Source organism: Schistocerca piceifrons, chromosome 9 (genome assembly GCF_021461385.2).
Source record: "Schistocerca piceifrons isolate TAMUIC-IGC-003096 chromosome 9, iqSchPice1.1, whole genome shotgun sequence".
In the NCBI taxonomy this organism is placed as follows: Eukaryota; Metazoa; Arthropoda; class Insecta; order Orthoptera; family Acrididae; genus Schistocerca; species Schistocerca piceifrons.
In genome coordinates this window covers 158,589,062-158,606,330 of record NC_060146.1, presented here as the reverse complement: position 1 = coordinate 158,606,330, position 17,269 = coordinate 158,589,062, and the positions used below count along the sequence as shown (strand labels likewise).

The 17,269-nt window shown below is 39.9% G+C and overlaps 1 protein-coding gene across 1 annotated transcript in view; it reads right to left on the bottom strand.

Moving 5' to 3' along the window:
* LOC124716796 (thyroid adenoma-associated protein homolog) overlaps positions 1–17,269 on the bottom strand; it is a 222,189-nt gene that overhangs the window by 28,145 nt on the left and 176,775 nt on the right. Inside the window, 1 exon segment of the mRNA XM_047243345.1 lies at positions 1,256–1,437. Within this exon segment, the coding sequence (XP_047099301.1) occupies positions 1,256–1,437 (182 nt within the window).

The window sequence follows — 17,269 nt, the reverse complement described above, 5'->3', positions numbered from 1 at the left end:
TAATGCCAGACCACACATGAATGCTGTGACATCTGCAACAATCCGATGCCTTGGGTTCACTGCCATCGATCATCCTCCTTACCATCCCGAATTGGGCCTATCCAATAATTAAAAAAAGCTAAGATTTCAACCTGATAGTGATGAAGCAGTAAAAGGAGAGATGCGGTTGTGGTTCTGTCAAGAAAGTTAAACATTCTACAGTGATGGTACAACGAACTGGTCTGTTGTTGGGAGAGCTGTGTTTGCTGCTAGGTGACTATGTTGACAAACAAATATGTAGTCATGAGGAATAAGGAAATAGAATGTTAATATTTCTTTTTCAATTAGAAAAAAGGAGGCATTGCTTTTCAGTCTGCCCTCATATTTTTAATCTCATATCTGCAATTTAATAGTTCTTCAGTTAACTGTTGCCTTCCGTTTCATTGACCAGAGAGAAGTGTCCACTGTCAGTGCCTCTCCAGCCATGTTCAGCTGTATTTCCACCCAAGTGCTGTATGCATCCACTGACAAGTTTATACCTAACTCTCCATGCTAGTCTATTTTGGGCAAGTCTCATCATCTCTGGTAACTATTACAACCACCCATTTGAATCTGCTTACTGCATTTGAATCTTGGTCTCCATCTAAAATTTTTATCCCCTACCCTTTCCTCGATTACCACATTCACGATTCCTCGATGACTCAAAATGTTTCGTCAACCTACTTCTGCCAAGTTGTGCCAGAACACTCTTTTATTCCTCTTTTGATTCAGTGCCTCATCATTAGTTACCTGATCTATGTATTTAATCTTCAGAGTTCTTCTCAAGCACCATATTTCAAAAGCTTCTGTTCTCTTATTGTCTGAACTGTTTATTGTCCACATTTCACTTCTGCGTAAAACTGCACACAGACAAAAACTTTCAGCAAAGTCTAACTACTACTTAAATTTATGTTTGATGTTGACATATTTCTCTCTTTCGGGAAGACTTGTCTCTTACAAATCTAATTTTTTCAGCACTGCTCGATTAGTCTGTCAGCACACTGTTTAACTTTTGTTTATGTTCATCTCAAAGACACTGTTCATTTAGTTCACCTGATTTTCAAACAATTTATACGGCACAAAATGTTAATAAACATTACCGTCTGGGCAACTAACATCCTTTTCCTCTGTCCTCACCACAGCAGATGTTATTAACAGCAATGTACATTAGGTGGCACGTGGTCCGATGTCTATGTTCTCGAGATAACATCTGTGCCATTACTGTACTGACACGTACCTCGTGGGCTGACAGCTTCACAGGGACAATTTCAAACTCCAGTTCTTCCTCATTTTCCACTTCGTAAAGGTAGTCTTCGAATACATTCCGTAGCAGGAAATTCAGAGTGACTTCGATCACATCGTACGAGGGGTGGTTGAGCAGCCGGAGAAGAGTCATCTGGATGTCACTGCTGTCCAGCACTGCAGAGGGGGAGAAGGAAAAATATTTTACAAACATTCTCAGCGTACTATACACTCCACGGTGTGCTAAGTCGGTGTCATTCTGGGTGACGCCCTATCGGAACTTGCTCGCTCAGACTATCACACGGTGGAGTGTCACATCCTGTAGTTTAACTTCTGGGGTCATACATAATTCCCCTCTATGCTAAAGAAAAACCGATTCTGGACTATTACATTTATTTATTTTTGAATAAATGATAGTAATATGTTTTTAATCATGACCGGTTCCAATCGTAGGAGGTCATGATTAAAATTGTGTTACTGTGATTTGTACTGAGATGGAATTTTCAGTCACATTGCTGTCTTCGCCACTTGAGCTACACGAGGTAAATACTTATGTATAAAAGAGATTTAATAAATCTTAGGTAATTACAATTTGGAAATGAATGTGAAAAGGTTGTTTTCATTCAGTTTCATATCTGAAGGAAATTTTATGCAGTTATTTGCCATAGAAGAAAATTCTTCTTTAACTTTTAAACACAATAAATACCAAAGATCATACACGATACAGAATGTAATCTCACAGTCAGTCAATATTTGTATAGGCTCTTTAATTTTGTAAGCCTGCAAGAGCATATGATAATTTTGCACTCTAAAATCTAACATCGCCACCTATATGCATACCCACTTTATTAGAGCAATACAAGTGTTTGTCGTACACTGTTCCTTTAGTCAAACTGTCGGTCACCGTGTCACACACTTTAATGAACACAAACTTGATTCTTGTCCTAATAATGTTTTTCCCTGAGAAAGTGGAGACAGATAACTATATGTTTAGTTCTCAGATGATTGCAGTCTGCACATGCCAGCTTTATTGTACTTAAGATTGTTGCAGAGTATGACTAGTATTATTTCCTCATCAACTGAGTTCAGTCTGTAGCTGCTGGAGCCACAGAGCATCCTCAGCAGACGACTTTGTCGCTACTTAATCTGCTACTATTTGCTATTCACACAAATTCCACACAATATTGTCTCTCTGGAACAGAAAAAAAGTATCCAGTAAAGGATCTCCTATCTGTAGGATCATTGGCCTGGTCTGTATCACAATATACAATTATTTCCATGAAGTCTTCTTTAGTGAAATATAGTTGCAGATCCTTGGTACCCTGAAGATAACTGAGAACCCATCTCACACTCAGCTAGTGTCGGTTCTGTGGAAGATTGCAGTATTGACTTAAACTTGTTTACAACGTATAAAATACCTGGACTTGTCACTTGTGCAACATCCTATCACTTGCCTGTAGGATATGTTGTCTCTTCTTTCAGTACAATTTTATCAAATTTTGCATTTACTTACATGGGAGTTCAAACAGATTGACAGTCTAACGTTCCAAAGACACCCAATACTTCAATAACATGATTCTTTCAATCTAGCTTAATTATGTCCATATCACGGTTTTGCATTATGTTCACACAAACATTGCTTCGCTTCACCAGTATCTTTCATACAAAATTTTATTTCATTTCTAGTATGTTTCACTGAAGGTTAGCAAAAATTAGTATAGTCTACCCACACAGTGAGGAATAACATTACACTAGTCTGCATTTTAAAACTTTTTGTCAGATGACCTGCTGAAAGTAGGTGTTCTTGATTCAATTTTTTATGCTGATTCTAGAAATAAATGTCATTTTTGTCGATCATGTCAGGTTTTTACACAAAATAAGAAATAATATTTTGACGATTTTTCACTTCTGAGCCCACAAATATATTCTAACACCTTTTCACACAAGGTGAGTTTTTAATCAAAACACAGTTAAAAAATGAAATACATTTAAAAAATACTCCTCAGAACTCATATAATTTGTTTCATGACTGCCTTGTTGACAAGAATTTTTAAAATTTCTCTTCTTTGACTTTCTTGTAGATCCTTCTACATGGTGACTGTCCCCCTTCAACATCCAACAGTAGTCAGCAATCATAGTCGTTGTCCAGTGCCACTGGTACCTTCTCTCTATCTCCTTAACATCACGGTGAATATGTTCACACTGCTCTTCAATATAATGTCCCAAATTTTCCGGAAAGTACTCGATATGTGAGTGTAGAAAGTGGACTTTCACACTCATTTTACAACACATATTTTTGAAATTTAACAACTTTTTTCAACAGTGGCCTTGTAATTAGGATCTTTGTTATTCCATAGAAAGTTCTCAGTGACTGATTGGAAGGTGACATTTTTCTGTTTTTTTCATTGTCTTCTCAGAATCTCCATCCTTCATCAATTTCCTTGAAAACTAAAAAAAATTCCAGCTTTCAATTTGTCGTGTGGTGAAGGGAAATTTCTTGGGTGCTTGATGCAGTGTCCATCCTGTGGTAGAGCTTTTACAGATTACTTCATCAAGCCCAGTTTTATATGTAGAGGTGGAAGGAAGACTTTTTTTAGTTTTTGTTTTACAAGTGGTTCGTGCAGGATATTTTTAGCTACGGGTACAAAATTTCTCCGCTCTGACCAAACTCCCACACTCCAATAGCTTTGCCTTAACTGACTGTCCCATTCGCATAGAAAGCAAGGCATTTTTTGCAAACCCAGCTTATTGTCCCAGTAGTAATCTGATAACTTTGAAGTCACCACAGATAAGCCAAGGGTGTTTCTCATACTGGATACTTGTTAAGAGGATCTTCACGTTCTTTTATACGTCGCTTTCAATTGAACTGAATGCGCCACAAGAATCGGCCCATACACATTTCCATTATGCAGTAACATGCCTTTCAGGCTCTTCATTGGCAAGTCTAGAAAAGTCTCCACTTTGTAGGCTCACATTCAATACCACACAAGTGTATTAAGTCATTTATGTTACTGCAGTAAACCAAGGACTCTTTCTGTGAGAATAAATGAACTAATTCTCTCTCTTTAGGTCTATACCGTAAGTAATGCATTCCTGGTTCCAGAAGATTCTTACTTTTTAACCAGAGCCAAGTGGTTCCGCAGATACGTATGAGAGCATTAAGTTCACCCTGAGAGAAAAGTTATGAATAAAGTTGCATTCTGGCTGGTGGACATCACTATCATCTTCGGTAATTGCATCAACTTCATTTTCTTCTTCATCTTCTGCCACGTTCTCTACAACAGTTGGAGGAAGAGGTGCACTCAGATCTTCTCCATGTGCAAACTGCTCTACTCAATGCTTGGATACACAATTTGTTATTTTTCAAACTGCACCCTAAACATTAACTACGCAGAAGTAACAGTCATTAAGGTGATTTTTTAGGCTCTCTCCACACCACTGGAATCACAAATGGCAAGCACGTTTTCTTTCCCTCTGTCCAAAATCTTAACCTTTCCACACAATAACAGCAAGCTCTCTCCGATACCCAGCCCTTGTCCTCTTGCCAGGAGAGTACAGAGTAGTCATTCAATTCTCAAAACCATTTTAGTTCACGAACATTTTAAAACCTGTTTCAGGACTCCTTGCCACTGTCTGAGTGAATGGTTTTTAATTTCTTTTCAAGTTCATTTTCTATTAGGTTTCTGTCTGATAGCTTCCATTGGACCACACGTCAGTGTGAGTAAACTGTAATGGTCGTGGAGCTCTTGAAGAGGCATCATTGAATAACACTCCAGTTCATTTCGCTTCGATACATGTTATCCATGTGACAGGTTCTTTACCATTAGCAGGAGATAAATTTACACCCTTGGCATGATGTGGTAATTTATTTACATCTTCAAAATTCAAATGTCCCATTTGGTGGCACCACAGGGTAACAGAATCTAAATTCATTTTAGATTAGCATTCATTTCTCTGTGTGTGTTTAGTAAATACAAATAATTTACCAATGTCGCTCAACACACAAACATTCTCTCCCTGTTTTATACACCTAGGAGCCAAAACATCATGACCACCAAGCAGGTAGCTTGTTTATCCATCTCTGGAACAAAATACATCACTTTCTGCATATCAGGCATCCGTAGGTTTTTGGAGGTATGTGGCACTAAACGTCTATGGGCCGCTGATTTTTGTATGCAGATGGGTTCCATAGGATTTACATCAGATGAATTTGATCACTGAGACATGAATGTGAGTTCACTATAATGCTCCTCAGAAACCTCTGTAACACAGTTCTAGTTTTCTAGTTCAGAGACACGGACGATTGTACTGCTGAAAGGTGACATCGCCGTTGGGGAAGCATTGAGTGCATTTAGTGCCTAGTGATAGTTTCACTGCCTTCCTACCTCTTTCTGCAGATGCTAATGACAGTAGCACTTGAACATTTGACCAGCTTCGCCGTTTTCGAGGTCCTCATTCACAGGCTCGGTGTAGTAACAATCTGCCCTTTGCCAAAGTCGCTTATCTCAATAGATTTCCCCATTTGCAGCCTATATCTTCACTGGAGTGATTCCCTGCCTGTCTCTGCTCTGCTTTTACTTTTGTTACTGTGTCATTTGGCCACAATGCCACCATGCGGCATCAAATGTTGTGGTAAACAATGGTCCTAATGTTTTGGCTTATCAGTGTACATTCATCACTATTCAGTATAAAATTGACATTCCCATACTTTCTACAGGAAGTGGAGTCCTGCTGGTAACAGTATTGGTACATATCGGTGGGCTCCATACCTCATACATCCAGTCACAACGACGTCTTGTGTGCACTGAGGCATGTAAGTCTACATAACATATTTGAATGTGAAGCAGCTGTAAAAGCTACAATGGAAGTTTCGTATTCTTCTTTTCTGCATTATGTGGTGCTGTGGAGCACGTGATCATATTCGTTGCAATTGAAGCACCGTGGTCCCTTATTGCCTTTCGCTGTGTTTTGCTTCTGCCTTTGTTTTCCTTGAACATGCCTTTTTCCTTTGAATAATAATACGCACTCTGGGCCTGTTACTTCTTGCAAAAGGTTTAACTGAAATGATTTTTAATCCTGAGCTTTCTATTTTCATTATCATTGGTTTATTTAAGATAAAGTAGCCAATGTTAATGCCCCAATCCATGCAGCATTGATATCGAGAAATTCATTAATTTATGATCAGTTGACATGATTCCGTTCACATAATCTTCAATACTTTTAGATGATTCCAATGAAGTGATAGTAAGGACCCTCAGAAGTGCCACCCCTCTGTTTAAACCACTGTCATCGAAAACTTGCTTCAGTTTCTCTCAAACATCCTTAGCTGTAGACGAATCTTGTCTGTTCTTGTAATTGATTGGACGAATAATAAAACCAGCTTCAATCTTGTCCTGAATTCTTTCTTTTGATTAGTGTTGGTACCACACACAGTCCAAGAGTCAATCACGACTAAATATGTTTGCACTGAGGACTTCCAACTAACATAATTATCATGCCCATTAAGTTTCTGAAAGTGGAATTGATTTAGACTGCAACTTGACATCTATATGAAAAAATATGAAGAGTAACAGACCACGTACATGACAGTTGAAATTATGTTGTTTGTGCAAACTCGAAAGACACGTTGGAGACTTTTAACTGGGATTTTGATCATTATTACAATGGTAAATGCAAAACACTTCACAAGTTTTCTACCATGAAGGAAATTTTATACAGTTATTTGCAACAAAAGAAAATCTCTCTTATCTTTTAAACACAACAACGAAAAAGTGTAACTTTACTGACACCAAGGATGATATGTCATAAAGAATGTAATCTCGCAGTCAAGGAATATTTATATATGCTTTGAGGAAACTGTACAATAATTTTCCATTCTAATATGTAATTATGCTGAACAAGTGAGGGATCAGAGGAAAAGGGATTAGCACACTTTGTTGGGAGTGGAGCACTGCTGTGCCAGTCAGAGCGTCAAATTTAACTGATGGCCAGTGGCCACGAGGAGATACTGTCATTTTGTTCCCATCCCCTTCGTTCACTATTTGATCATCACATAGTGCAAAAAATTTACTTTGTCAGGTTAACCTGTTTTCTTCAAGCAGTGTAAAACACAAACAGTGAAATAATGAAATATTTATAAAGTCACAAAAGGAAATAAGATATGTTGGCATATTATGGAAACATCTGACAAATATTCAAATATTAGAAATTTTATTAGAATTAAACAAGGATTAATAGACCTATGCTGAATCTACCAATGACCATAAAAAATTTAAACAATTTCTGAAGTTGAACACTATCTCAGTCACTGATAACACTAAAGCAATTCTGTGAACAACAAATGATTTAAAGCAAGTAAAAATAATTATAATTTGCCACTGACAGAATATCGTTCTTTTTAATCTATAAGTAATACACTTTGGTGATCTTGCAAAGCTTAACAAATAAACCAAAAAAATGCTGTAGCAGATGGAAAGTTAAATGCGAGTATAGCAGTCTGAATGATATCAGAAACTGAAAATAAGTAAACTTCTTAATCAACTTTTCTATGTTTATTTCAAAACTATTTAGTTTTCTTCTATCCCATACAGTTTTTCTTTTTTTCTTTTTTTCTCTCTCTTTTTTTTCCATAATTGAAAACGGTTTACTTTCTTTTTAGTTACAGGAAATTTGTAAGAACAGCAAGCTAGGTACACGAAAATGTCTTCTTCTTACGAGTGTTGTAGCCAGGCAAAACAAAAACAATAAAGTGTACACATTTGGCGAGATCAAAGATATTTTACTTCTGTGACTAAAGATATCTTGCTTCAACACTTGTAGGGAAAAAAATAAAAATTGCTCCCACCACTATATATCAAACTGAGCTTCATGAAGCACCTACATCTACATCTACAGTTTGTGGCAGGAAGTACTTGTATACCCCTATCACTTCCCCTCTATCCTCGTTCAGTTGCAAAAGGTTTGTGGGAAGAAACACTGTAGAGTGGAAATGGAAAATTTTCCAAGTGCTATTTTTCAAAAACTGTGTTCTCGGTGCTGTTGTGTCCTTGGTATTCTGATTCATGTCCCTGGACTTGGTCCAGGTGCCAAACCACAGGGAAAGCGTTTCAAACATGCATTTGTAGATGGCAAATTGTCATTGTGCCAGGCTGCGCTTCCCTCTGGAGTTCCACAATTTAAAAGATGTGGGAAACGTATTTTGTTGATTATACATCTACTAGTTAAAAACACGATGCAGTACTTCCGTACTTTTATTACTGCTTCAGTATTACTGGCACTTGAAACAAAAACTTGCTCCTGCTAATGTGTCAAATACTGACATGTCTGATTCCAGAGCTATGTACAAACTACAAGCAGATTTTTGCAAAGAAGGAATCAGCAAACAGTCGCTGTTAATAATGCTATCTATTTACACAAATAGCACTGTTAACCACCCTTGAACTGACAGGTTCATCTTCTGATGGGTATTTGTGTTTATATTACATTTACTGTGGTTTGCACTAGCTGCTGACTGTTTTCTTGCAACAATTGATGTAAGCAACAAAAATGTAATATAAACATAAACAGCCACCTGAAGATGAACCTATTGGTTTGTAACAGGGATGGGATTATTTGCGTAAATAAATAGTATTATTACCAGTGGCTGGTTGCTTTTCTTTTATTTGCAAGAATCAACTAGTAGAAACTTTCTTATTGGTGCCTAGAACCAGTCAGACATCTTGTATGGAACTTAGAAAGTTCTTAATAAACTATTTATTTTCTAATTTGTCTATTTATTGTGGTGATGGTGTGAGTAACATAACTGTATGGTATCAGAACAATTTCTCAATTTTTTGGAGACAAATCAGTTATGTACAAAAAGAGATGCATTGTTTATATATGATGTGACTTACAAAATGAAAGTGCTGGCAGGTCGACAGACACACAAACAAACACAAACATACACACAAAATTCAAGCTTTCGCAACAAACTGTTGCCTCATCAGGAAAGAGGGAAGGAGAGGGAAAAGACGAAAGGATGTGGGTTTTAAGGGAGAGGGTAAGGAGTCATTCCAATCCCGGGAGCGGAAAGACTTACCTTAGGGCGAAAAAAGGACGGGTATACACTCGCGCACACCCACACATATCCATCCACACATATACAGACACAAGCAGACATATTTAAAGGCAAAGTTGAACTCTTTGTCTTTAAATAAATATGTCTGCTTGTGTCTGTATATGTGTGGATGGATATGTGTGGGTGTGCGCAAGTGTATACCCGTCCTTTTTTCCCCCTAAGGTAAGTCTTTCCGCTCCTGGGATTGGAATGACTCCTTACCCTCTCCCTTAAAACCCACATCCTTTCATCTTTTCCCTCTCCTTCCCTCTTTCCTGATGAGGCAACAGTTTGTTGCGAAAGCTTGAATTTTGTGTGTGTGTTTGTGTTTGTTTGTGTGTCTGTCGACCTGCCAGCACTTTCATTTGGTTGGTAAGTCACATCATCTTTGTTTTTAGATATATATTTCCACCATGGAATGTTTCCCTCTATTATAACTATATATATATAGCAAATGCCAAATTTGGCACTAAGAATGTTTTCCATTTCCTCTCCTCAACTGTTGGTAAGCCTCCAGATGGGATCAAATATCTCCAATTTAACCTTGACACTGTTTTTGCAAGACATATGTATCAGGAAGCAAAATATTTGCCAACTCCTCTAGGAAAGTAGCCTCTCAGAATTTTAGCAGTAAAACACACTGCAATGCAGAACACCTCTCTTGCAGTCCGACCACCAGAGTTGCTCTAACATCTCTGTGGCACTTTTCTGCTTACTGAATAAACCTGTAATGAAATGCAATGATCTTCTCAGGACCTTCTCTATTTTCTCTATCGATCACATCTGGTACGGATTCTTGACTAGCAAACAATATTCAAGTATTAGTCAAATGACGATTTGTAAGCTACCTCCTTTGTGAATGGAGTACACTTTCCGAGTGTTCTTTCAGTGAATCTCAGTCTGGCAGCTGCCTTACCTCCAATTACTTTTTGTCATTGTTCCACTTTAAACTGCTTTGTATGCATACTCCTACACATTTAGTGGATTTGCCAGCTTCCAATGATTGTTCTGCAATCGTGTAGTCATACAACAATGGGTCTTCCTGCTTATTTATGGGCAAAACATAGTACTTTTTAATATCGATCCCTGCAATGAGAGTCAATTCTCTGCACGTCTTTCTGAATTTTGCTTCAATTTCCTAGCAGTGCAGCTCCTCTGTATACGACAGCATCATCCGCCAAAAGCCTCGCTGGACATAGTATGTTGTCCATTAGGTCATTTACACGTGCTGTGAAAAGTAATGGTCCTACAGAACTTTCTTGAGTTATGCTCAAAGTTATTTTTATGTCAGAATATTTGTCTCCATTGAGAATGACATGCTGTGTTCTGTTTGCTAGAAAATCTTCAGTTCAGTCACATAGTCCAATATTCCATACACTCAGGATTGTATCGAACACCTTTGGAAGTGAGGAACACAGCATCAACCTGGATGCCAGTATCTACTTCTTTCTGAGTCTCGTGGACAGACGTCACATGATCATTATTTATGGCAACTTTGTTGATTCCAAAAGAGATTTTTGGACTCCAAGAATGTAATAATTTGGAAATATGTTTGAAAGTTCTACACCTGCCTCATGTCAGAGAATAGGCCCGTATTTCTGTTTGTCGACCTTTCAAAAACGAGAATGACCTGCATCCTTTTTAAACCACCGACATCACCCCAATCAGAGGTAGCGAGGTGAAGCTTGTCAACTGTGCCCAACACAGCACCCAGATGTTTACAGGATGTGGCTAACTCCTCCACCAGTACACGACAGGTCCAGTACCTATCCACCTTTATGATGTTTGCCTATCCCAGAAGGAATATAACATTAACTCAAGTAGTTGCTGGATGCAATATAAGTGCTACTGTTTTGCTACTTCTGGTTTTTACTACATTCCCAACTCAGATTACTAAATAAAAATTCACTAAAATTTATGCAAAAACTTACAGTAAGTTAGTATCATTAGCCAACATAGTAAAACACACAGCTATTAGTCACTTCTTTGCAGAAGCATTTGAGAAGAAAAACCAAACTAAGTCATTTGTTTCAATAGAAACTGCTACTGCTGCTGGCATATCTGTTCAATTCTGCTGCTGTGAATACAATGAGTGTTTGTAAGGGCTCTTTTGCAAAATGGTTCATGCTTCCACAACCTTTCTGTAATATCCCCCTTTGTCAGTCAAGAGAACATGAAAGCTGGAACTTTTCTTGGGCCTAAATACACAAACTGATGACAAATCACATATTTGAGACTAAAATGCTTCCAAATTACAAACACTGGCGAGAAAAAGTTGGAAAATTTCATTAAGTTGGGTTGTGACATCAATTCCCACTCCTCCAAAGATTGACTATTTCTACATAAGAGTAAATAGAAGGCCGAATGCTTTCATCAGGACATTAGAGAGATAGAGAAGAGGTACCACGGAAAATGGAATCAAAGTGCGATGGCTGACTACCGCTAAATACTGAAGACAGCCAGTAAAAATAAAGGTTCTGCAAGGAAATGAAAAATGACAAACTCTGAATATTAAATGTAACACAAAACACACAATGATGGCAACATAACAGGTTGTAGTATTTTTAGCACATGCTGCAAAAAATAAAATAATAATTTTAAAAATACAGACTTTCCTTAAAATTTTATTTTTGTGCTTTGACTATTCAAATTTTTAAAATATCTAACAGTGGAAAGTCCAGAATACAAATAACAACAATATGGAAAGGATAGATTGCTACTCACCGTGAAGAGGTGGTTCTGAGCCACAGGCAAGCACAGTCACAGGTACAGAGCTGCTAAAATATTACAGCTTCAGGACAAAGTCCTTCTTCTGATATAGATGTTACATGTAGAAAAAAGTGATATCTGAATTCTATGTTCATGAACAGCATCTGTTCCTTGCTCCTGTATCCACTAAAGACCTACACAACGTGCAAACGAAGCCATAACAGGGAGGATATTCCTCATCTCAGGATACCATGAGAGGAAGTCGAAACACCGGCAGAGAATGTGATTTTGATGCTCCAGTCCCAGGTGGTACTCAGTCAGAAGGGGAGTGCACCTTCGTGCTCAGATGATGGGTAGTAAGTGACTGGAGAGACAAGACGCAAGAGGTCTGTTTCTGGACAAATTGGTGAGGATAATTTCAATCTGCAAAGACCAATGAAATCCTCAGCATATTTGGAGAGGGACTGGTCGTAACAGCAGATGCAACAATCACAGGCGACTAGGCTGCACAGAAGGGACTTGTTGGTGTGGAATAGGTGGCAAGTTTCAAAGTGAAGATATTGCTGGTGGTTAAGAAGGCTTCTGTGGGCAGAGGTACTGACAGAGGTTGACATCAAAGGTGGCTTGTTGGGCTGAGGAGAATCAAATAAAGTGACTGAAGGGAAAAGTGGGGTGTTCTGATCCGCAGTCCAGATCATAAAGATTTCATCAATTAATATGAACCATGCAAGCAATTTGGGACTCTGGGTGGTTAAGCAGGATCTCTGTAGATGGCCTAGGAACAGTTTGGCACAGGATGGTGCCATGTGGGTGCCAATGACTGTTACATGGATTTGATTGTAAGTGATGCCTTCAAAGGAGAAGTTATGAAGGGGGAAGATATCATTGGCCCTGGTGGAAGGAAATTTTAGGTTGTAGGTTTGGAATCAATAAGATGTTGGGAAAGTAGAGTTCAACAGCAGCAAAGCTATGGGCATTGGGGATGTTAGTGCAGAAGGAGATGACACTGACAGTAATAAGCAGGGTGCCTGTTGGTATAGGAAGAGAAACTGTGGAGAGTCAATGGAGGAAATGGTTGCTGTCTTTTATTAATATAGAAAGGTAGTTACAGTAATAGGCTGAAGGTGTTGACCCACATAACCAGAGGTACTCTCCGTGGGGACATATTAACAGGCCACAACAAAGTGTCCTGGGTGGATGTGTTTCTGGACTTTTGGAAGAATGTAGATGGCAGTAGTGCAGGGAATGGTGGAGGTGAAGAGAGAAACTAATTTGGGAGAAGTTCTGGAGTTTGGGCCTAGAGATTTGAAAATGGGTTGGAGATCCTGCAGGATTTGTGGTGAGGGGCCAATGTGGCAGGGTCTGCAGGAGATTTGGGCAATGATGGTCAGGCAAGATTCAAGGTTAGGAAATTCTGGAATGTCAACTAGGGGTGATTTGCAGGTAGTGGCAGTGGATTACAGTTGACGGATGGGGGAGTAAACAGAGTCAGGTAGGGTTCAATATCGAATATGGGTTGAGTCTAACTGCAAAGACTGATATTTCTGTGGAACGGGCTTTTGGAAGACATATCTGTTTAGGTTCTGGATTCTGTATGGTAAGAGTTTCAATGTGAGAGATGAGATACAAGAATTTGGGATTGCGGAGCAGGAGAATATTATGGATGGAAAGGAGGTATTGCAAGGAGGTTTGGGCCTGATTTACATGATTTTGCTATGAACTGGCTGAATCTGAACAGATGGAGGTCACTGTGAAAGGAGGGATTGCAGCTGGGTAATTTGATGGTAAGATCATTGGGGGGGGGGGGGAGGGGGGGGGGATTCCACAAGGTAGGCAACAACACTGGAAGGGTATGTGGGACTGGAGTCCAGTTACGGATACAGAAAACGTTCTGTATTGGTGCAGACAGAAGTAGAAGAAAAAAATGGATGAAGTACAGGAAATAAAGGTAAAACCTGAGGGAGTAGGGCCAATACTAAAAGAGAAAATGAACTGAGGTTGATATGAAAACACAATGATATCAAACACAAAAATAAACTAACAGACGATAATAGTGGGATGCAGGTCATATGATGGATATGTGTGAAGACAGAGGGCAGAAGGGGTACTTGGATTAGCTGAGATCAGTATGTGGATGCTGGAATAAATAGAGGGAGAGAGAGAGAGAGAGAGAGAGAGAGAGAGAGAGAGAGAGAGAGAGAGAGAGGATAGCGCAAGGGGGAGGAAGGGCATTTAGGTGCAGAGTGAAACGAAGTTCATGTGGCACAGCAAGATACAGAAAAACATATGAAAATATGTGAGAGTGAAGGAGAAAGTGTGATCAATTTGGAGGCCCAGGTATAATAGTATTGGTGAGAAGAATGTGGGACACGAGATGCTACACCTGCAATCCACACAGACAACAGCCACACAGTTGAGTCTTGTGTACAGATGAGACTGTCGATACAGGGTGGCTTGTAAGTCAAAGTGTGTACAGTGCGGAAGGCGACAATAAAATATAGGAAAGAAGAGAAAGGAAAGGACTGGCACTGTGTAAAGTAGTGCATTAGAGAATAGTAACAACAGAAAACACCACTTGGTTGGGGGATGGAAGGAAAGCCGTTAAGTTAAATTAAGTAATGGAAAGTCCAGGATGAAACAACAGTAATATGGAAAGGTACATTGCTACTCACCACATTGAGAATGTGCTGAGTTGCAGACACACACAATGAAAGAGGCTGCTAAAATACTCAAGCTTTCAGATAAAGTCCTTCTTTCAAAACAGAACACACACACACACACACACACACACACACACGCACACACACACACACACACACACACACGACTATTGTCTCCAGGCAATTGTGTATGATGTGAGCAGTGGACTGATGTGATGGGTGGTAGGGGTAAGGATGATGCACGGGGTGGAGAGGGAGAGACATGGCAGGGTGGGGAGGGGGAGACATGGCAGGGTGGGGAGGGGGAGAGATGGCAGGGTGGGGAGGGGGAGAGATGGCAGGGTGGGGAGGGGGAGAGATGGCAGGGTGGGGAGGGGGAGAGATGGCAGGGTGGGGAGGGGGAGAGATGGCAGGGTGGGGAGGGGGAGAGATGGCAGGGTGGGGAGGGGGCGAGATGGCAGGGTGGGGAGGGGGCGAGATGGCAGGGTGGGGAGGGGGCGAGATGGCAGGGTGGGGAGGGGGCGAGATGGCAGGGTGGGGAGGGGGCGAGATGGCAGGGTGGGGAGGGGGCGAGATGGCAGGGTGGGGAGGGGAGAAGCTGTGCTGCCTGTGGGAGCATGCATGGAGCAAAGGCTCCACAGGGCTGCTCCGGCTACCTGCAGGGAGGCTCAGCAAGACCTTCACAGGATCGACAACTGCTGCAGAGACTAACAACTGACGACCCTAATATAAATTAAGCACAGCATATTTCACATAAATAGGCAGAGAGATTCAAAACTGTTTGTGTGGTGTCACCGCCAGACACCACACTTGCTAGGTGGTAGCTTTAAATCGGCCGTGGTCCATTAGTACATGTCGGACCCGCGTGTCGCCACTTTCAGTGATAGCAGACCGAGCGCCACCAACGGCAGGTCTAGAGAGACTGACTAGCACTCACCCCAGTTGTACGGACGACTTTGCTAGCGACTACACTGACGAAGCCTTTCTCTCATTTGCCGAGAGATAGTTAGAATAGCCTTCAGCTAAGTCCATGGCAACGACCTAGCAAGGCGCCATTAGCATTATATTGCATTTATCTAGAGAGAGGAGTCTCACTTGTATCATCAAGAACGCTGTATACAAATGATGGATTACAGTTAAGTATTCCAGCAGCTACGTACTTTTCTTTATAGCATTCATTACGTATCCTGTTTCAGACGTCACGCCATCCTTCGTGAGCTTATAGCGTGCATTGCGGTCCCCTCAAACCACACTGTGTCGGCACTTCTGTCGACACATCAGTTTGATTACACTATTGGTGAAAACAAATGAAATCGGCAACAACCATAAGATACCCAGGAGTGACTGTCTGGAGTGACCTAAAGAGAAATGAGTACATCAAATTAGTCCTTTTCATTTTTTAATTGGTTTTTTGCATGGGAAATACTATAAACTGCGACCTATTACAAAGACTATATACGTCTAATAGTTGTTACAAATATGATCTTAAATATTCATTTTGTGATCACACAAGATTTCTCAGATGTTTTGTGGCTGGGGTTTTTAAAAATGAATCATTTCCTTTACTGAGGGGGAAATCTCATGCCAATTTTGAATATAAATGAACAAGCTCTATTAGCAGAAGTTCTGTTCATTTCCTCATCTAGAAAAACTGTGCAGATGTTAAGGGTAGTTGGAACGCCCAATCCCGGCGATGTTAAATTTAGCAAATTGGCTTCCCTGTATTTCAGGAACCATTGTAGCCATTGACCTGAAACTTTTATATACTCCCTGAAAATCTGAATAATCTACTCGAACTGCTTCTGAGATTTAGGGAAAAATGCAACAGAAAATATAAATTTTCAAGAACGACTTCTAAAGCTTTAAAAGACTGTAACTCACTTAATATATGCTTTTTTTTTTTAATTTTTAGTCACTCAGAAGCACCATGCACCATACTGTATATCATCCTCTTGATCTTTTTCCAAGTTTTTTCTTCTTTTCTTCCTTCTGGACTCCTTAGTGGCCAACTGTGCTGCATACTCTAATTGAACAATGCGAACCTTGTCCATCCATTCAAGTTCTCTGATGCAGCTTGCTCCAGGAGTAATTCCCATATGCTGCAGCACTTTCACCCTACCAATGCTGCCATCATTAAAAGCAATAACAGCATCATTGACTCCCCACTTTAGTGTCTTCATTCGAACAAAACCATTTTTTGGTAAGTGAGTTCATATAAGATTATCGAATGACTCATTGTGATTTTGAGTCTGACCATGCACACACTTCTTCAGTAATTCAGGATTTGTCAGGTCTCTGCAAATAGGTTTTAAGATATCCATGACTGCTGCTGGGATGGAATGTTTATGGCTGTATGAACTGTTTGAGTACTGGGCATTGTGGTAATTGCACCATGTTTCAGGTCCAGGAGGGCAAGGGTGGTGTACTGGTTTTTCATCAGTTGACAGTCTGTGGAAGAAGGTAGCCCATACTGCCTGCTTCATTTTCAACAAATCCTCAGTATTATTTCTAATGACCATCCCATAATACTGTTGTAGTTCATCAA